Source organism: Stenella coeruleoalba, assembly GCF_951394435.1.
Source record: "Stenella coeruleoalba genome assembly, chromosome: 2".
NCBI classification, from domain to species: Eukaryota; Metazoa; Chordata; class Mammalia; order Artiodactyla; family Delphinidae; genus Stenella; species Stenella coeruleoalba.
The window spans coordinates 86,083,362-86,104,899 of NC_137147.1; the positions used below are offsets into that span (position 1 = coordinate 86,083,362).

The 21,538-nt window shown below is 43.2% G+C and overlaps 1 protein-coding gene across 6 annotated transcripts in view; it reads right to left on the reverse strand.

Moving 5' to 3' along the window:
• The window catches only part of TP53BP1 (tumor protein p53 binding protein 1), a 68,747-nt gene that overhangs the window by 4,629 nt on the left and 42,580 nt on the right, over nucleotides 1-21,538 (reverse strand). For 4 of the 6 annotated variants that reach the window (XM_079911939.1, XM_079911938.1, XM_079911941.1 and 1 more), the window contains 7 exons: nucleotides 18,196-18,348; nucleotides 11,197-11,468; nucleotides 10,384-10,533; nucleotides 9,658-10,088; nucleotides 6,461-6,652; nucleotides 5,826-6,041; nucleotides 4,006-4,221 (listed from right to left, as the gene is read on the reverse strand). In XM_079911939.1, coding sequence (XP_079768065.1) covers nucleotides 4,006-4,221; nucleotides 5,826-6,041; nucleotides 6,461-6,652; nucleotides 9,658-10,088; nucleotides 10,384-10,533; nucleotides 11,197-11,468; nucleotides 18,196-18,348 — 1,630 coding nt within the window. The remainder of the gene's footprint in view (nucleotides 1-4,005; nucleotides 4,222-5,825; nucleotides 6,042-6,460; nucleotides 6,653-9,657; nucleotides 10,089-10,383; nucleotides 10,534-11,196; nucleotides 11,469-18,195; nucleotides 18,349-21,538) is intronic. The other 2 variants (XM_079911943.1, XM_079911940.1) reach the window with 1 other exon arrangement.

Genomic DNA, 21,538 nt, shown 5'->3' on the forward strand with positions numbered 1-21,538 from the left:
TTTGCTACTTTATGCCTGCTTCTTACTGCCCCCTTTTCTACTCCCCAGCTATCTCCACAGCACTGTATCCCAAAGATGCAGGTGAAGGGCTTCCCCATGGGTCAGAAAGAGATCTGTCTTGAGGCCTATAAAATGCTGCCAAAAGAAGGGAAAGAGCAGGAGGGGTGGGGGAAGATGAGAAATGGAGGCAGGTCCTACACCTGAAAACATCAAAGGTTTCTATACTAAGAATGAGTCATGGGACTGTGCACAGGGATGGACACGCACCCACTTCCCACAGTGCTGTACTCCAACTTGAGTAACCCTTACCATCAGGAAGTTCCTCCTTATGTCTACCCTAAATCTCTCCTTCTGCAAACTAAGCCTATTTCCTCTAATTCTGCCTTCTCTGGAGATGAAGAATGACTGATTAGCACTTTTTATAATAAAGCCTTCAAATTTGCCCTTCATCAGCATTTTACCCCCTTATACACTAAATCTTTGATAAACCAAAATGCTCAAAGAAAACAGGGTTTCTAAAATTTAACTAATTAAAGTGAAGTTTAGCCAGAAAATCCTGATTCAACCTTTTATTGAAAACTATCTCCCTTTGATGGTCTTGAAGTACCTCAGGACACTGAACATCAATGACTGCTCTATAGTCTTTTTTTTTTTTTTTTGCGGTATGCGGGCCTCTCACTGTTGTGGCCTCTCCCATTGCGGAGCACAGGCTCCGGACACACAGGCTCAGCGGCCATGGCTCACGGGCCCAGCCGCTCCGCGGCATGTGGGATCTTCCCGGACCGGGGCACGAACCCATGTCCCCTGCATCGGCAGGCGGACTCTCAACCACTGCGCCACCAGGGCTTCCCTGCTCTATAATCTTGAGGGTGAAGTAGAAGTAGAAGTTATGAGACATGAGGCTGAAGCTATAATGACCCTAGGCAATTAGAAATTGCTTCTTTTGACCAATATCTAATTTGAGCTTGTTTTCTCGTCATCTGCTCCTCTTATATAAATAACACATTAAAAATATATTTTATTTAATTAGGAAATTGTAGAAATTAAGCTCTATTGAACTTATCACCAATAAAAAACCCAACCAAATGTATAAAAGTTCAGTGCCAAGACCACTCCCTTCCCCCTCATACCCGTAGTAAAACCTGCTGGAGCAGACCCCCTGAGGAGGCTGCCCAGCCCCCTGCTCTCTGGTGCCCTCTCCCTGCTGCTGGGGCTGCTCAGGCAGTGTTGATGCCTCAAACTCAGGCCTCTGTTTAGGTCTGACTGACCAGCCTATTCACTTTTATTGCTCTTTTCTTGAAAATGAAAACTCAAAATGAAACTGGAAACTCTAAAGGGTTATAAGAAACTCAGAATACAGCAAGACTATTTGTTTTGCCGTGGCATCCTCGACCCATATCAATATATCATGCCACAATTTTCAGTACCAGCACTCTGCTGCTGAGTCACTGCCAAGGCCCTGCACAGCTCTTTATTTGTCTCAAGACTTCTATTTTATGTCTAACTTAATCCAGGACCGTTTCTAGTCCCAACCTGTTTAGATTTTAATCCCCATCTATATTTCCTGCATTTGTGTAATCAAATATTACCCTGTCTAGGCAGTCCCTTTCTCTAATTTTTCTCAGTTAGTTTGGATTTAATTTTCTTTACTTTTGACTTCATGAATGGCCCTGCCAACCAGAGGCTAAAATGAACAGGTTTTTAATTCCATCATCTAAATCAAGGATGAAGGTACTAAAACCTAACTCTGGAGTCCATCCCTGTGGCTGATGGGTCCCTGATGGTGTGCCACCTAACGAGACTAGGTGCCATATTCTTAACTCGTTACTAAGTATGTCTCACAAGACTGATTCAAATATTTTACTGAGCTCCCGATATAAATAAAAGAGATTCCCATTTATCTGGAAGATATACCACATAGTTTCTTAAAAACTGTAATTCTGTGGAGGACCATTCTAATACAAACGTCTCGGGCTTCTTGAGATAGACGAACCTTTAAACATTCTCATATACCAAAAATATCAAAGGATTTTCGTACTGTTGGGGCAATGTCTAAGGATGAAGGAGCAACATAAAGCAGACATATTCACCATAACCACACTTTCTATAAGAAACATGGAGATCCCTCTAAAAAACTGTCCAAACTCCTCCTCATTTAGACAAAACCTACCTCCCCTCACACATGGTTACAAGAATGGGATTAAAAACATGTGATATATCTGCAAAGGGGAATGGAGGGAATTCTCAGGTTTATTAAATCTCACACAGGCTCACAGATTTTGAAGGAATTTGACAGTTTGCATCTCATACCAAAGCCAGCTTTCTTAGGCATGCTGTACTAATCAACAAATAAAACATCTATAGAGCTGCTTTGTGAAGTCCTGGTCTAGGAAAGGGCTACGAGTGTGCTGAAGAATAAAGACTAGAGTCCATCAATATTGTGAAAGCAAAACCAGACCACGAACACTGTTTTGATACCATGACACCTCTTCACAGAAACCTCAAGGGAATCCCAATCCCTTATGATCAAAGTCAAACTACATTCTTGGCTAGGAAACTCCTCACACACCTCATTTCCCACTGTACCTATCTGAATTGTCTGACAAACCAGGCCTGATCCACACTTAATCTTGAAACCCCCCCACTCTACACCTGCTCCCACACCCTAAAGCCTCAATACTCACGACTGTTTGTGCACCTTCCAGATAGTATAAACCTCAATTGCAACTCCCTGACCACCATTCCCACGTCCCTGAACAGATCTCCACATAGCTGTAGCTGGTGAGATATAGCTTTGGTTAATTAAGAAAATCAGGGGCTTCCCTGGTGGTGCAGTGGTTAAGAATCCGCCTGCCAATGCAGGGGACACGGGTTTGAGCCCTGGTCCGGGAAGATTCCCACATGCCGCGGAGCAACTGAGCCCATGTGCCACCACTACTGAGCCTGCACTCTAGAGCCCGCGAGCCACAAATACTGAGCCCGTGCGCCTAGAGCCCATGCTCCGCAACAAGAGAAGCCACCACAATGAGAAGCCCGTGCACCGCAAAGAGTGGCCCCCTCTCCCCAACTTGAGAAAAGCCCGCGTGCAGCAATGAAGACCCAACACAGCCAAAAGTAAAATAAATAATAAAATAAATAAATTTAAAAGAAAATCATCCACATACCTGAAGCGCCAACCATCACAGATCTGCAGTTGGTGCTATTTTCTGATAACGATGTTCCCTGATTCGATTCCCTCTTGCAAGACTCAGCATTAGTCAGAACTCTAACTTGTAGAACATCATTCCATTTGGACTGTTAGTCTTTGCAGACACATTTGGGTACTGCACTGCTGTCAGTCACTTATATTGCAATGTATATTTGTACCTGCCCAGTTTTCTCTCCTAGATCACACACTCTTTAGACATGTCAAATAATTTCTACCTCTCCCCATTGCAGTCTACTCAAACCCTGAGTAACAGACAACACAGAAATGTGTAGGTTTAGTTTAAGGTTGAAACACAAGAGTTGAAAAGGCCTAGAGGCTCTTTCTCTGAAATCACCCTGGGACACTGGGTACCTCACATTCCCAGTCTTACACACAGACCTCAAGAGAATAAACTTCACTCTAGCCCCTAGAACACAAATGGGAAGGATGGCAGGGCATTCAGAAACCTGACTGACATGGATGATTTGATTGTAGTAGGTAAAGTTAACGTTGGGTTCTAAGTCCCAAGTCTACCATTATCGTGGATAAAAAGCAATTATTTGACCTCTCCAAGCTTGTTTCCGCGTCTATAAAATGTAACATCTATCTCCCGTCTGCCTCACAGGATTGTTTTGAGGAACTGATCACTAAAAGGAATTCTGTGAGAATAGTCTATAAACCAAGAAGGGTTAAATTAATTTTCCCTGACAGTGATTCCAGTTGCCACTTGCTCTTCCTCCTCTACAGATGGTTCATAAAGTGAATGGAAAGGAAGGAAGTACACATGTTAGAGCCCTCAGGGCTTCTTAGGGTCTTACCCTCCTCTTCCTCACTGCTTCCTGTAGGACCATCTGGCAATTTGGAGCGGCTAGCCAACTTGTCGCTTGTTGTGGCCATGGTGAGGAGAAAGGCATAGCCCAGAAACAAGGTCTTGTTGAGGGGCAGAGGCCCTCTCTGCTCTTCCAGGGCAGAGGGTTCACCCATGTTGTCTCCACTCTCACAGGGGCTCACAAACTCTCCTGCCCCCACTGCACCTGGGAAGGACAGAGGCACAGGGTACAGACCATTCCTGGGCACGATGGGATGTGCAGGCAGTGTCCTGATGAACTTTTTTGAGCTATAAACCAAGGACCAATCCTATGGCCAACAACCTAGGAACAAGTTTGCAGTGCAGAGAAGTTCTATGTATTTAAGTTTTACAGTCATGACAATGTATACATTATTTTCATAAGTGAAAATCAACTAGTATTGTTTTCATACAGCCAAACCAAATACTTCTGAGGTCATCTGCAGAAAAGGTGATTCTAATACAAAGATAAAGTAAAAGTGAAAAACGTTTGGAAATCTTCAGCCCACTTCCTCTGCCCAGTGCCCTGATTTCCCCAGGATATGTGATATCTTGAAGCAGCCTTTGAAAAAGTGGGTTCACCAAGAAATGTCCCCAGCAGATACTCCCACCCTATCCCTGACCCTCACCAGAACAGTGCACAGAACTTTGTAATAAAGTGTTTTTACGTGTTGATAGAACAATATCAAAACAGCCTGCTTCAACTGCCCTAGTTTTCAACACCTGGGAGTAGGTAAGTGAATCAGCCAGTCCAGAACACCCATGCTCGGAGTGCCCCAATAAATCCTCGAGAAGAAAACAAATACCTGACTTGGAGAAGCTGAATCGTAGGCTCATTAGGAGGCTAAGATGACAGACAGGTCATGCCTCCCTAAAATAAAACCAGCAGCAAGAGAACAGTCTGATGTAGCATGTATAAGCCTGGGCTTCAAAATCAGACTGCCTGAGTCTGAATTCTGGATTACTGTGTCACCTTGGGAAAGTTAGCCAACTTTTCTGTGCCTCAGATTCTTCAACTATAAAGTGAATTCTAGCACCTATACCTCATAGGGATTATATGAGGTAGTATGTATGACGCACTTAATTCCATGCCTCACATACCCTGAAACACAGCAGAGGTGTTAGATAGATATGGAGATGACACAACTCAAATACGCAGGAAACAAAAGCAGCTCTGGTGCCAGGACGATGTAACAACCAATGAACTTCCTCAGTTTGCGAGACTCAGAAAGCGCCCTTGGGGCAGACTCTGAGGACTTTACCTCTGTGTCTCCAAAAGCCACAGTGGCTGGGCCTGGGTCACAGCAGAGACCCAGTAAACAATAAATGGATTGAACTCCTCTATTAATATGACTTGAGGGACTAGAAAGGGGTTATTTGGGGGTAGGTAGGGAGAGGGGAGATACAAGCCAAGGTACTGGCTTTCAATAGGACATCCGGGAAAGCCAAAGGGCCCTGAGCACAAGGGAGAGGGGAGCAGAGCTTCTGGACGGAAATGGTGCCAGGAAAAGGAAGAGGTCTAAGAAAAATTTCACCTATTTTGAATCTGCTCAAATGCATCACATTTCCTCTCCCTCCTAGAACCAACACCGGGGTCAGCGGATGTTGCCAATCAAGACCCGGCTTCCTATCTACCCAACTGGACTCTGCTGGGAGATGGAGGTTTGTGCAGGACTCCAGCTGTGTAACCGCGATGGAGGAGCCATTGCGTGTATCAGGCTCTGTCTCTCCAGCAGCTGACCCTGCATTTGCTGTGGTCTGAGGGAGAATGAGGCAAAAGGGAGCACTCACCAGGTTTCACAGTGGCAGATTTCCGGCCTCGCTTGGCAGGGGACCGTTCCTCCTCAGAAGTGGTAAGTTTTCTTTTGCCTGAGGGAACTCCGGTGGAGGCACGAGGGCTTTCTGTGATCTTTCGGGTAGGGGTTGTACTGCTGCTGCTGGAGGCAGTGGGGGTGGCAGGGGAGCTGATGTTACTTCGCCGCTTCCGTTTCCCTTCCACCAAATTGTCTATGGGAGGATAAGCCGCAGGTGAGTCAACTCCCATGGTCTGAGGCCCTGAACGCCAAGAAGCTGGGCACAGCCTGATTCAGAGACCGCCACACCCTTTCCCCCACCTCCCATGGGGGCAGGAAGCCTCTTTTAAGGCCACCATATTTTCTGTTTCAGTCTCTGCCATGACTAAAATGTGCTGGGTCCCTTATAGAACTGGGGAGGCCAAAAAAAATCTGAGGACTTACTATTTGGTCTTGGCGAGAAAACAGAGCTATGAAGTGGCTCCAAAAACACTGGCTCATTACCATCTCATAAACGACCAAGGAATGATAAGATTCAGGGAAGCATTACCGATTGCTCTAAAAACCAATCCTCCTACCACAAGCAGGCCAGGGTCCAGAGGCAGTTAGCTGTTCAGGAAGCAGAGGTCTTACCTAAGCTGATATCTGCTGCCTTGGTGAGGGGCGTCACTGCCTCATATGGGCCTAGGCCGTACTGCTCTCTCAGTCTGTTTCCTTGCTCCAAGGACAAGATGACAGCCATGCGCTTATACCACTTCCTTTGGCCTTCTTTTTCAATGCTGTAGTACAGCTCTCCAGACTCCTTCCTATGCCCTTTCACCACTCCTGGGTAGGAAAAACATAAAAGCAGCTTGCTGTTTAGGCTGTTCAGCATCCACTCAGAGCAGGCCTGAGTCAGGGAATTAGAGGAGGTACAACAGAGGACTGCAGTTAGGGCTGCACAGAACCCTGGCTGTCAATCCCAGACACCGCACCACTTAGGGTACATGTAGACACCACCCAGGGACTGGACCGTGAAGCTTCTCAGCAGAAGGAGCCCTTTAGTTATAAAATAAAGCTTCCTAAAGCCAGCCTTTGTGGGTTGTTAGCGGTTCAAATGGTTCTTGAAGTGAAACGGCATGTGGTTTGTTAAACAGTCCCATTACAACTTTACTAAACCTTTCCTTCTTGGTTTCTTTGGAGGCTGGGTGGTAATTCTCGAGTTAAGTTGTAGATGAAAGATGACATCATTCAAAGAGAGAAAGCATGTGTCTGTGTAGCAAAATCACAATAGAGATATAGACCAGAGAAAGGAAAAAAATAAATCCTGCCTCTCCTCCCTAATCTTCCCTCCTTATTATCTACTTTTCTGCTCTTGTTCTGATTCAGAACCTCAAGATAAGGCCTTTAGATTAGAAGGAACACGATGTGGGGTATAAAAGGAAACTGGGCTAGAATTCAGGAGACCTGAGCCTAGGCCTAATTCTGCTACCACCAAGCTGTGTGATCTTGGGCAAGACCCATTTCCAATCCTATAAAAAAGATACATATATAAATATAAACATAAATGCAACACACATATGATATAAAAACAGGGCACTAATGTGAATACTTTTTCATTCCTATGAACAGAAGGGTTCATTTGTTCTCTCCCATTAGCCTGTGCTTAAATGAAGGGCTAAAGAAACCCAGAGCATGCACCAAGGGGGAAAAAACGATAGAGGAGAAAGCAGGCCTTGGTTCTCTCCCTCACCTATGCCACAGAATCACTCTCTTTCCCCTTTGCTTGTTCATCTCCTGGCTTAAATCTCTAAATCAAAAAGACCCCTCAAGAGCACAAAGAAGCCCAAGGCCAACAATACACTTCACACTAATGACGAGCTACTAGAACTAGAAGCTGTCTAGTGTTAACATTAGCAGACAGCCTCAATAAATGGGACACGGAATCCCCTCCCCTGTATGCCATAATTCACTCAGGATAGAGAACTGCCTCTCTCTTAAGAGGGCCTAATGTGGACCTCCAAGAGAGGCTTTACACCAGAAACAGGAACAAATGCATTTGATACAAACTATGTTAGGTCACAGGTCATAAAAGATCTCAATCCATGTGCTACTAACTGATGCTACATGGAGCTAAGTGTTATCCAGAACTAGAAGGTGAAGTGGCCCATATAACAATGAAATAAAGGGGCAAAGAGCAACTACTCAGGAGTCCAGATCACGAGAAAGTCTGAAGAGACTTCAATAGAGGCATTTTTGCCCATTATATACCAATCCTTGTTCCAAAAAATCCCCCAGAAAAAGGATGTTTTTAAATGACAAACTCAATGCAAACATGTATTCCCAAATTACTTCACAGAAAAGAGGCAATATATTCAAAGAATGGGCACATGAAACAGTCATAACAGACAGAAATCTCTCACCATCACCGGTACAGGGAACTGTACCGGTTTAAAAAAAAAAAAAGGCACCATTTTTCCAAACCAGAGAGTAAGTGGTGGGTGTGCAGACATACAAACACAGCACTAACAACCTCCTCCTAAGCAAAAATATCTCAATATATTTGCCACATTCAGCTACCTAAGGTTCCCATCAAGAAAGTCGGTGGTGAAAGAATAGAAAATGGAAAGGGAAAAACACTAACTTTACAATGGAGAAACTTGGCAACCACCACCTTCACCAATGATGAAGGTTAATATCAGCAGAGATGCCCTTTGGATGTCACATACTGCCCTCCCACATACAATGTGTTGAGAAAGACACTTCACTTCTGCAGCATTCCTTTCAAAAACCCATAACGCCAATCTAGAGAAAACATGAGACAAACCCAAACTGAAGGACGTTCAAAAAACACCTGACCAGTACTCCTCAAAACCGTCAAGGTCATGAAAAACAAGAAAAGATTCAGAAATTGTTACAGATCAGAGAACAAAAGACACATGAGGGGGCTTCTCTGGTGGCACAGTGGCTAAGAATCCACCTGCCAATGCAGGGTACACGGGTTCCAGCCCTGGTCCGGGAAGATCCCACATGCTGTGGAGCAACTAAACCCATGTGCCACAACTACTGAGCCTGTGTTCTAGAGCCCGCAAGCCACAACTACTGAGCCTGCGCTCTAGGGCCCGCGAGCCACAACTACTGAGCCCACGAGCCACAACTACTGAGCCCACATGCCACTACTACTGAAGCCCACGCACCTAGAGCCCGTGGTCCACAACAAGAGAATGAGAAGCCCGCACTGAGAAGCCCCCTCAGTGCACCGCAATGAGAAGCCCACGCACTGCAACAAAGAGTAGTCCCCGCTCATCGCAACTAGAGAAAGGCCGCGTGCAGCAACGAAGACCCAACGCAGCCAAAAATAAATAAATAAATAAATTTATTTTTAAAAAAAGAAAATAAAAGGACACATGAGGACTAGATGCAATACAGTAATCCTGGATTGGATCCTGGGACAGAAAAACGACATGGAACAGCTGGTGAAATCCAAAAAAGTTGGGAATTTAGTTAATAGTAATGAGCCAAGGTAGTTTTCTTAGTTTTGACAAATGTACCATGCTAACGTAAAATGTTAACAACAGGGAAACGGGAAAGCTGCGTGAGGGGTTCATGGGAACTCTATATACTATTAATACTCTGTACTTTGCAACTTTTCTGCATATATAAAATTTTTCAAAAATAAGAAGTTTATTCAAAAATAAACAAGCAATAAAGAAGAACAAAAAAGCCAGGGGTGAGAGTAACCAGTGCTAGGAATGAAATACGACTTTAGAGAACACAGAAAAGTACTCAGGCTGCAGTGAACGCTGTTGGTATTGGAGAGGTGTTAAGAGAGGTCTTGCCTCTTTTATTACCTGCACTGAAATACTCATCCTCCGAAAGGGCTGTCACTTCTGTGTCCAGTGGGATGGGGTCACACAGCAGAATGTCTTTGCCCAACACATCACACTCATACCCATCATCAAAGAGCAATTTATACTTCCCAGCTCCAACATCTCGTGTGATTTTTCCAGAGTAAAAATAGCCATTGGATGACCACTTGGCTACAACACGGAGCCCTACAAAGCTGTTCCCTGGAGAGGAGGCATCTAAGCCATCAGAAGGGCCAGCAGCAGTCTGGAAAGGAATCTCTGGAGAGTCGCTTCGACGCAAAGCACCAGCACCCATGTCTGCTCGTCTGGTGGAGTCTGGCACGCGGGGCACAATACGGGTGAAGGATTTATCATCTGGCGACATGCTGGGTGAAATGTCCTCTATGCCCAAGGGGCCAGGCACAGCTGTTTCCCTAAAGAGAGATAAGAAAAAGGAGAAGGCAGTGAGAATAAGCAGAGAGCAGTACTTATCTACCAATTTTCCCACTCCTTTGTCCATGGGTCTCCAGCCCATTCTTTGCTAACCCATCACAGGCAGAAGCCTGGTGTCTCAGCAGCCTCACTCTGAACCCTGCCCACTCCCCGGTCAGTGTGGGCCCCTCTTCTCCCTCCTGACACCCCACATACTCTCTACTCCCCTCTCTTCTCTCTACTCCCTTTTTTTCTGAACAAGTCATAGACTAAGTGTATCTCACACTACCCGGGTACCTGGTTCCAGTGGTCCGAGAAGGCGGGCGGCCCCTTCGCCCGCGCCCACGAGGCGTGACGGGAGCCTTCCCTCCCTGTCTGATGCCAAGGCCCGCATCACCATCCTCCTCACACACTGGCGTCCCTGTCTGACTGACCCCTTTTCTAGGACTAGAGAATGAAGACAGGTTAGTCTGATAGCACCTGCTACTGGATCCTTTCTTCACAGTCTCCCCTTGGTCCTCAGACTACATGCCAGGCCAACACGTGCTGAGCCTCCAGGGCAGCAGGAAGCTGGTCCACACACCCACCACCCAATCAGCTGGGAGCAGGAGTACAGGGTAACAAGTAAAGGACATCCTTCTATGCAAGTCTACTCCCTCCTGACAAAGCTTCCTACTGCTGCCCTCAAAAACAGCACATCCATTTCTGCCCTGCCTTCTCTTGTACTTCAGGCTCTGGATACCTGTAGAGGAAAACAAAAAGCTAGGGAATGTGTCAAGTTGGGGCTGCTACCCCAAACTTTCTGTACTCCCAACCAAAACACTCATAGGCTGCAGAAAATGGGGGCTGGGGGACAGGAATATGTGCCAGCTTTCCCAAAGTCCCCTCACCTGTTTTCTACAGTTTCTCAGGAAGTCTGCCTCCCAGAGGGCTCCACCCTACCTCCCGTGCAAACCCAAAATAGAAGAGGAACGAAAGGGGAGGAAGAGGAGTTGATTTATCCTAGGAGGAGGATGCGGGGACTTCCCATTACTCCCCTTTTCCCGTGATATTAAAACGTCAGCAACCCTGCCCCTGCTGTGGCTCTCTCTCTGGAGACCCTGTCTGCACCTCAGTTTTCCTGGGCCTCCTCGGGAGCTGGGCAAGGCAAAATCTGCGGGTTCTGTCCCACTGGTTTTCCCTTTGAGTGGTCCGGCTCCTCTCCCTGAGCTGCCACTGCTGTGCATGGCTGAGAGACTTGTCCCACTTGACGTGCGGTGTAAGCTGGATGCCTTGGAGGAGAAGGAGCTGATATCCCCCAGGTCACCTGAAGAGCCCCCAGTCTGTGAAGGGGAAACTTCAGTTTCACACTCCTGACACTCTACAACTGGCTCTTCAGTCTCCTGCAAGGAAGAAATGGATACAAGAGCTTAAAAAAAGCCACAGTAACATAATGCTCATGTGATGGTTGGAAAATCCTAAATGGCAAGAAATTTCAATTCAGAAAGGTGGGAATTAGGAGGGAACTTTCTGGAGTAATGGAAATGTTCTATATCTTGCTTTGAGTAGTGATTACATATAACTGTCAAAGTCACTGAACTGAACATTTAAGACCTGTGCATTCTACAGGGAATACATATCTCCGTAAAAAATAAGATAAAGGTGGTACTAGATCAGAAGAAAGAGACCTCTATCCTGAGCTAAGTTAAATTATCTTTTTACTGGACAAGTTCACAACCTTTGGCTGCTGAGAACCCAGCAAGGATTCCAACCCAGAGGACACAGGTAATTCCCTGTCTAACAGAAGAAAGGTAAGGAAGTAGGTAGGTTAGAGGAAGAAGTGGTTAGGAGCCCTTCTGGGTACATGATTATAGCAGTGGGTAGCCTTACATGTTTTTTGAAATTAGATATTTTCTATTACCTTTCAATATGTGATCAAGGAAATTAAAAATTATAGGCAAAAATAGCTATATAATGGTATCACTGTTTACCAAAATGAAAACCAAAAAGGCAATAATCAAAATATATGAATTTCCGGTATCTACAGAGGACAGGAATATCAAACTGACTTTATCTCACTCACATGCCTACTTTGATGGATTGGTAGTGGTTGCCTGGAGCTCAGTTTTAAGCAGCCACTAAGGCTAATTCCCAGGTTTAGTGAGGAAAGGTTCTAGGACCAATCAGCAATGTCCTCTATGGGCACAGGATTGAGAAATTACAGCACAGGTGCTGTACATTTGCTTTCCTACTCTAGCCTGTTCATGCCTTATTGTGCTAATTATCAGAGAAAATATGGAGAAGTATAAGACAGACTCTTCCCTCAAAGAGTTTACAGTCTCTCTGGGAGACAGTATGCAATGCACACATGTTTAAATAATGCTATAAGATGATTAAATGATTATTTTTGACCACTCCCTTCTTGAAAATCTCTTCTCTTCTAAAATCTATAAAGTCACTTTTTCTTCCTTTCATTCTACCTCTTTAGCTACTTCTATTTGCACTTGTTTTTTGGTTCCTCTTTCTCTGCCTATTCCTTTTAAATTAGTATTTCCCAGGACTCTGTTCTCATTCCTTTCCTCACTCTCCCATGCTTTCTCTGGCCAGTCTTACCTGACTTATTCCGGCCTGTCTACCAAAAATACAATGATGACTCAGCTCCAAATTCACGGATGCGAATGCCTACTAAACTCTTCCCCTTGTATGTACTAGGGACACCTGCAGTTTAACCGATCCAAAACTCAATCTGTCATCTTCTCTTCATTTCCTTGCCTTCAATGAATGAATCCTGGACCTCCCCAGTGAAACTCATATCCCCTGCAGCTCTCTGTAGCACGGGCTGGTTTTTCTCAACCAAACCTCAATTCAAGCGTTTGGAGATGAGAGGCCTCCTTGCTCCCCACTGCCATTAACAGATCATTTCTAACTCCCCACTTCTTGTTCCTACCAAATCATTATTTGCCATTCTGTTAAACTCTCTCCTTCCCTCATTGTTACTCACCAACATTCTATCAATTACTGACTCTTCATGCATGAACACCTTATACTCCTGGTTCACAGCCTCCCTTCCGCTGTCATTTTCCGAGGCTAACATCCATCAGATGACCCATCCAGCAACAATCTTTCCTGATCTAATTACCACCATTAACCTTTTCCTCTACTCTACCTCAGCCATCTGCTACTACCAGGGTCATTACCAGAAGCTGCACCACCTCCAGAAATCTCACCATTCTCCAGTTACCATCTCCTATCATCCAACTTGCCTTCTTTAGCTGGATGTGAGTCAGCATAATCTGCCAAGGCCACTTGACTAAAGCAGGTGTTGAGAGCTCAGAACTTAAGTCAACTCCTTCTCTTGGACACGGCAAATGAGCAGGGGCAAGACCAGCCTAGAGGGCTGGGACTCCAGGCTGTGTCTCAGTTGGAGAGTAGGCCCAAAGAACAGTAGCTAACTATACCTGCCTTTGCAACTGTTCAAAAGTTGAGCCCTTGCTCTTATAATGACTTGGGCCCAGGCTCCAAGGTGGCCTCATGATCTTTTTAATGTATTTGCTTATTTTTTTCCTGTGCGTCCTTCCTACTAGACTACAGAGGCCACATTAAGACAGAGTAGTGACCACCTTCTTTCCTGGATTTATCCTCAAAATAGCACAGTGCCTGCCACAAAAGAGGTCCTCAGTAAATATTTACTGCATGAAGGATCTTCTCTCTCAAACCAGTGTCCTATTTATATTCTCTCAGTAAATGGTACCACCATCTATCTGCCCAGGCAAAAAGCCCAGGCATCATATATGATTCCTCCCTCTCCCACAAACCCCACATGTAGGAATTCACCAAAGTCTATCAATTTCACCTTCTATATATGTATTTTTTCACATCTATTTCCCTCCTCTCAATCCCCACTACCACTGTCCTAATTTGACACTCATTGCCTCTTGTCTGAACTATGCCTCTAACCCCTCCCATTCCAATCGTTACACTGCTGCCAATCGGACCTTTCCAACATGCAAATCTGAGCATGTCATCCCTTTCCCCCAAATTCTTTAAAGGCTTTCCATCACACAAAAGATAAAAATCTAAACTCTCTTCTATGATATACAAAGCCTTATGCTCTGGGCCCCTACCATCCTCAAGAGCACCCTCTCTCACAATTCCCTACCCTACCGTCCTTATCACATTCTAAATATTCATTAAGCATGCCATGCTGTCTACATATTTACAAACCTTTTCATTCTGCCTGCAGCGTCCTTCTCCCCTGCCCTTCAATCTCATCTGCCGCACTTTGAGCACTACATCTTCTGTGAGGCCTTTTAGTCACCTTCAGGTAAGCTAGCAGGCTCTGGCCCCTCTTTCTAACACATCTTTCCATACCTCTACTACAGCAACCACAAGTTCTGGATTTGTTGCATGTCAAGTGTAAATAAGCTCCTAAGAGAATAGAGACCCTGTCTTTTTATCTTCTTAGTCTCAGTGCCCACCATAGTGCTAGGAACACAGCAAAAAAGAAGCTGCTGGTAAATAGATGAATAAAATTTTTAAAATATGATAAACAAAGGCTACAAGAGATGAGGGAAGGAAAGTTCCCAGAATCCTCTGACGTCAACCTGTCCACCTTCACACCTCTACACATCTTTGGGCTGCCCACCAAGTGTACTGTTCCCACATCTGTGCTCTTTACTTTCTGCCTCTGTGCCTTTGCTCACCAAGCCTTCTTTCTGTATAGAACACCCTTTCCCTGTATCTCCCAATATCTAAAAGCTTCAGTGTCCAACTCAAGTACTTTCTGGCCCTCACCCAGAAAGGCTTTATCAAAATTCTCTTCAGACGTTTCCTCCTCTTCTGAACTACTACACACACCTTCTGTTTGACACACATCCCTTTCACTCTTATGAGACAGCACAATGTAGTAGTTAGGAATGCAGGCTGTGGAATTAGACTGCCTGGGATGAATTCTAGTTCCTCTGTTTATTAGCTTTGTAGCATTAAGCAAGTGATTTTAACTTGCTATGTCAGTTTCTTGAGTGCAAAATGGGAATAACAATATCCACCTCACAGCTTAGTTGTGAGAATTAAATGAGTTAAATCACGTAAAAGTCCTTAGAATAGTGCCTGGCAGAAATAGAGACACAGATGTAAAGAACAAACGTACGGACACCAAGGGAGGAAGGTGGTGGGGTGTGATGAATTGGGAGATTGGGATTGACATGTATACACTAATATGTATAAAATAGATAACTAATAAGAAACTGTTGTGTAAAAAATAAATAAAAATTTAAAAAAAAGAGTGCCTGGCATATAGCTAGTGCTCAATAAATGTTATTTGCTATTACTATTTTATTTAATCATGGCAAGTGTTTCCCAAACTATGTAACATAGGTGTATAATACACATTACTTTAAAAAATGCTGGGCTTCCCTGGTGGCACAGTGGTTGAGAGTCCGCCTGCCGATGCAGGGGACACGGGGTCGTGCCCCGGTCTGGGAAGATCCCACATGACGCGGAGCAGCTGGGCCCATAAGCCATGGCCACTGAGCCTGCGCGTCTGGAGCCTGTGCTCCGCAAAGGGTGAGGCCACAACAGTGAAAGGCCCACGTACCACAAAAAAAAAAAGTTCAATAGTCAAATAAATTTAGGAAATGCTGTGTTACACAATAAAATAGATTTTTAAAAATATTTATTCATTTACTTTGGCTGCGCCGGTTCTTAGTTGTGGAGTCTCTGTTGTGGTGTGCGGGATCTTTTAGTTGTAGCATGCGGGCTCATAGTTGTGGCATGCATGCAGGATCTAGCTCCCCGACCAGGGATTGAACCTGGGCTCCTGCATTGGGAGCACGGAGTCTTACCCACTGGACCACCAGGGAAGTCCCAAAATAGATATCTTTACTGGAGGGCTTCTTAGACCCTTTAATGTAATATGCACTGTGAATCTCCATGGTGGGGGAGGGGGCAGTTACAGCACTAGGTGTTTTCTCAAACTTAATATTTATGACCATGGAACTTTGTTTTCCCTCTCAGAGTATCTAGCAGGCCTGCTGTTTCCAAAAATATACTTTAGAAAGCACCATAAAAAATATTAAATAAAGTAATATGTTTAACACTTAAAACTAGTACCTGGCACATAGTTCAGTGTAGACTACAACAGTTACAAAAGCTTTTCATGAAAGCAAATTTTTTCTATAAAGCTGCTAAGCTCACAATTTTTCCAAAATAGTAATAACACTGAAAAAATTTTGTAAACATAAAATTGAAGGTAAATCAACGTTTTAAAAGAATTATTTCTGGAACTTAGTGTATAATAAATAAAGAATTGGGAACTCCCTGGCGGTCCAGTTGTTAGGACTCCATGCTTTCACTGCTGAGGGCCCAAGTTCAATTCCTAGTCGGAGAACTAAGATCCTGCAAGCTGCACAGCATGGCCAAAAAAAAAAAAAAAAAAGACAATTTCTCAAACTAATATAAAATCCTTTCTGACATGAGGGCCACAATGGCCCAATAATGAACAATAGCAATAATATGTTCCACTTAAAACTATATACCAGTTTTGGACTTCCCAGGTGCCACAGTGGTTTAGAATCCACCTGCCAATGCAGCAGACACGGGTTCGAGCCCTGGTCCGGGAAGATCCCTCATGCCGCAGGGCAACTAAGCCTGTGCGCCACAACTACTGAGCCTATACTCTAGAGCCCGCATACCACAACAAGAGAAGCCACTGCAATGAGAAGTCCACGCACCGCAATGAAGAGTAGCCCCGCTCACCGCAACTAGAGAAAGCCTGCTCGCCGCAACTAGAGAAAAGCCCGCACGTAACAACAAAGACCCAACACAGCCAAATAAATAAATAAATTCATTTTAAAAATTTCAAAAAAAATAAATAAAACTATACACCAGTTTAATTCTCCCTGAGCACAACCTCCTATATGGCTAGCTGGCAGAATTAAAGAAAAGTGCTTGACTAAGGAATAGAATAGCTATGCCTCTTATCAATTACTAAAATGGTTCCCAGATATTAACATATATACCAAGAAAAAAGTGCTAGATCTTTAATTCTAGAAAACCTCTCTAACCTCAGCAAGTATTAGATCTAAACAAAGTCAGCATACAACGTTGTACACTATAACAGTCAATAAACACCAATAGTAATGCTGACACTGGGAATGAGTCCATAATGAATCCTACTAAGAAATAAAGGTTCATCTCCAGGAATTCCCTGATGGTGCAGTGGTTAAGAATCTGCCTGCCAATTCAGGGGACATGGGTTTGAGCCCTGGTCTGGGAAGACCCCACATATCGTGGAGCAACTAAGCCTGTGCGTCACAACTACTGAAGCCCACGAGCCCTAGAGCCCACACACCACAACTACTGAGCCCGAGTGCTGCAACTACTGAAGCCCGTGCGCCTAGAGCCTGTGCTCCATCACAAGAGAAGCCACCGCAATGAGAAGCCCACGCGCCGCACTGAAGAGTAGCCCCCGCAGCAACAAAGACCCAACACAGCCAAAAAAATAAATAATTAAAAAAAAAAAAGGTACATCTCCTACTAACAGGTTCATAACCACACACGAATGGAAACTAAGATCAATGAGTAAAAAATGGTAACACGTGAGAAAACAGTGAGAAACGATGAGAAAATACATGCAGCTAAGCAGGGAGTTCTACACTTCATTAGTTTCCACGGATTAAAAATAACACGTAACAGGGAACTATATTCAACATCCTGGGATAAACCATAATGGAAAAGAATATTTAAAAAAAGCATGTCTCTATGTGTATAACTGAGTAACTTTGCTGTACAGCAGAGATGGACACAACAGTGTAAATCAACTACAATTAAAAAAAAATTTTTTTTTAAACACATAAAATCTTTACACATGAGAGATTTATCAATCTGTTCTTTATAGATACAGAGTGCATGATGGGATTGGTTAAATAAGTGACCAGAGGTCAAACAGCAAACCCATAGTTGGGAAAGACAGAACTCAGAACTCTAGCCCAGTTGTTATACTTTCTCATAAAAGGATTAAAGAAAACAGTGTTAGTAGCTAGTTGTATAGGGAAGAGGGGAGCAGGTAGAGAGCCAGGGTAATTCTTCTATTGAAAAAAATTTGCCACATAGACCCACAGTGTACATTACCTCAGTTACTTTTCTTTCTACCTCTGTTCCGTCCACATAATACACATCTGTGATGACACGAGTGACAAGTGTGCGAACCTCACGAATTGTTCTCATGTGGCGATGCAAGACATGGCCATGAGGGGGCTGAGGCATATCAAACTCTTCCTCTCCCTATGATAAAAAATAGAGAGTCTCACTGCAAACTGTCAGAATCACAAGTCAACTGCTTCATGATGAGCACTGTTCAGAGGTTCCATGAATCTAATGTGATGGAATTTTCCCGTTGCTTTGTTTCTATTCACCTATAGGTAACACTAGGGATGGACCAGCTGTCTAGCCAGAGGCTAGGAAAAGTCTGTATCAGTTTCACCTAAAACAACCTATTCCTGCCTAAATTAAAAGCATAACATCTAGCACTTATATCTAGGATATTTAAGTGAAACTTTGACCCCTAAAAGCACATTGAGACTGTAATCCTTCTGATTTTGTTGCCGACTTGTCAATCAGCATTCAAGTTTACACTTACAACAGGCTCTTCAGATAAAAGGAAGGCATTCTTTAGAACTTTATATAAAGCAATAACATCTGTTAGTCTCAGTGCAGTCTGTTTTTTCTGCATTAGTAAGTAAAAACTACGGTTTATTTATACCTGGAACAAGACACACTGATTTCTCCTAGAATTAAATATGAAATATTTGATCTATTCCAAATAAGAGATTGTAACTAAAGAGTTGAGCTAGTGTCCAGAAACACAGAACATTAGCAAATTAGGATTTCATATCTAGTTGCACCATAATCAGTTATATATTTTAAATAAAACCCTACATTTTTATGACAACTGTTACCTACATGTTTTCTCATAACACCTAGATCACATTTATCCATATCCAAGCCCCTCACCCCCCTTCTACCCCATGGCTCTGCAACTGTGAGAGGAAATGCACACTTTTTTCTCCCACCTTATTTCCCCTATAGTAGACTGATTTTACTTTCTGCAGTCAGTGTCAAGGTATCTAAGTCTTTCAAAAGAGTTATATTTACCACTGCAATAATGAGTCTGGTTTTTTCCTGATAGTGTGGTAGTAATTTACCTAAAGTAATTTCTCTGAATAATTTGCACTCCAACTTCATGTTAGGGGTGAAATATCTACTAAAATTATGTGAATAAATATAAATAAAATAAAATGCGTGGAAACTTACTCAACCAATTCCTTAAAATACTTCTGTATATACAACTCTGGTTAATGAATGGTCAGGGCATACGTCAGTCATCAGGGTGTATCAGAGCCATGGCAGCCTGGACTTCCTGCCTGCACACACAGGGGTCTAAAAGGTTTCAGTGTGCTTTATATGTCCCTGAAATGTGGCCAAAAACCCTCCCTGTATTCTTCCATTACAACAGCCAGACAAATGATCACTTCAAGAGAGATACCTAAATAAAGATGTCTGATAGAATAAGAAAGGAGAGAAGGGAAAAAGGGCAGATAAAAAGAAAGTTATGCTTACTCTCTTCAAATAGTCTTCTGAAAAGAAGTTTCTGTAAAGATAAATAGCTTGAGGATCTTGTTATGATTAAGGGAAGATAAAATAAAAATAAAACCGTACTTTCACTTCATAGAAAACCTGGCTCTAGGCCCACTTGACACATAAATGGAAATTTAAGGAATGTCAAATGTAGGCTGCCTATGTTTTTCTCTGAGTACTGAACTGAGTCCTACCCAGACTGCAAGGGATAAAAAAGCACTGATGTTTGGAAAACCTCCATACCGCGTTCCTCATTTTCCAACCATTCTTCAAAAGATGGCACACCAACCCCAATTTCTGTTACTGTACCCACCATTTATATTTTTTAATTGCGGTAAAATATACTTAACATAAAATTTACCATTTTAACCATTTTTAAATAAACAGTTTGTAGCATTATGTACATTCACATTATTGTAAAAACATCACCATATCCACCTCCAGAACTTTTTTATCTTTCTCAACAGAAACTCTGTACCCAATCTGCATCTGTATTTTTTTAGCACTTTTCTTTCCTTAGCAGGAGCAACTAGCTCTTAAATATGTCATTTCGCTCTGTATGACATAGTAGTAGTACAGCATAAGTGGTGGTTGTGCTGGTAACAGCTGCAGTAGTAGTAGTTAAAACAATAATAATCAATAGGTTGTAGCAGTAGCCAACACATATTGAGCATTTACTGTGTGTCAGACCCAGTGCTAAGAGCTTTGCAAACTTTATCTCAACTTTCACAACATCCAGATGCTGTCTGACTCCAAAGCCTGAGCTCTGGCTCACTGGCTCCTATCATCATGTTGAGACAGGAACAGAAATTATTTTCCTATTTGACAGAGGGAGAATATGAAGAAGTAAAAGAAAATACAATCTAGTGGCACCCACATGATTGCTGTCTTTAAGATAAACTCTTTTTATAAAGGCAGAGAAACCTAATTACTATGTGGCAGAATCAAACACTTTAAATTAAGGGCGAAAATAAACAGCTGCAAAATAGGGTCTGATGTGCTACAGCCCCTATATCCAAAAGGCTATGCTATTTTGAAACTTCCTGAATTGATAAGGTCTTAGGTCTCAGAGGCTGTGTTACTATAAAAGGCTAATATAAACAGAATTTTTGGAGAGGCATGGATAAACAGAACAAGACTACACAAGTTGTGATTTAAAAACAGAAAAGCAACATAGCATAATGAAAAGAATACCGATTCTGAAGTCAGATATGCTGAGTTCAAATTCCAGTTCTGCCACCTACTGATGGCAAAATCTTGGGCAAGTTACTTAACCTCTCTTCAGCTTGGTTTCTTTACCTGTGAAATGGGAATAATAATACCAACCTCATGGGTTGTCTTGAGCACAATGCTGATATACTGTAGGTGTTCAATAAATAGGAATTATTTTATTTTTATAAAACAAGCAACTTGGACCATTCGAATGAGAGGCACATCACTAGTGAAGCTTTCCTAGGCAGATCCCAAGTGAAGATGATCTACCAGAGCAACTGAAAAGGCAATTTAACCACTATTACTAATGAAATTTTATGAACTTCCTCTTGTTAGCATGTACATTACTACCACCACTTCTTACCCACTCAATTTTCACTAGTACCTACACTTCCCTACTCTATTCCCAAGAAGCTGTTCTTCTTCCAGTCTCACGTTCATCAGCCCCAAACCTTTTCTTCCCAGTATGTCTATTCCTAGCCTCTTTCTGCAGTCTCTGGTCACCTGGGGACTTTCCCTGTTAGTGTTCTTTGTTTACAATACTGTGATAAACTATCCTTCATGCTTCTTCTACTCCTTCCTCCTTTACTTTCTACTCTCTCAGTTCCTGGGAACATTGGTTAAA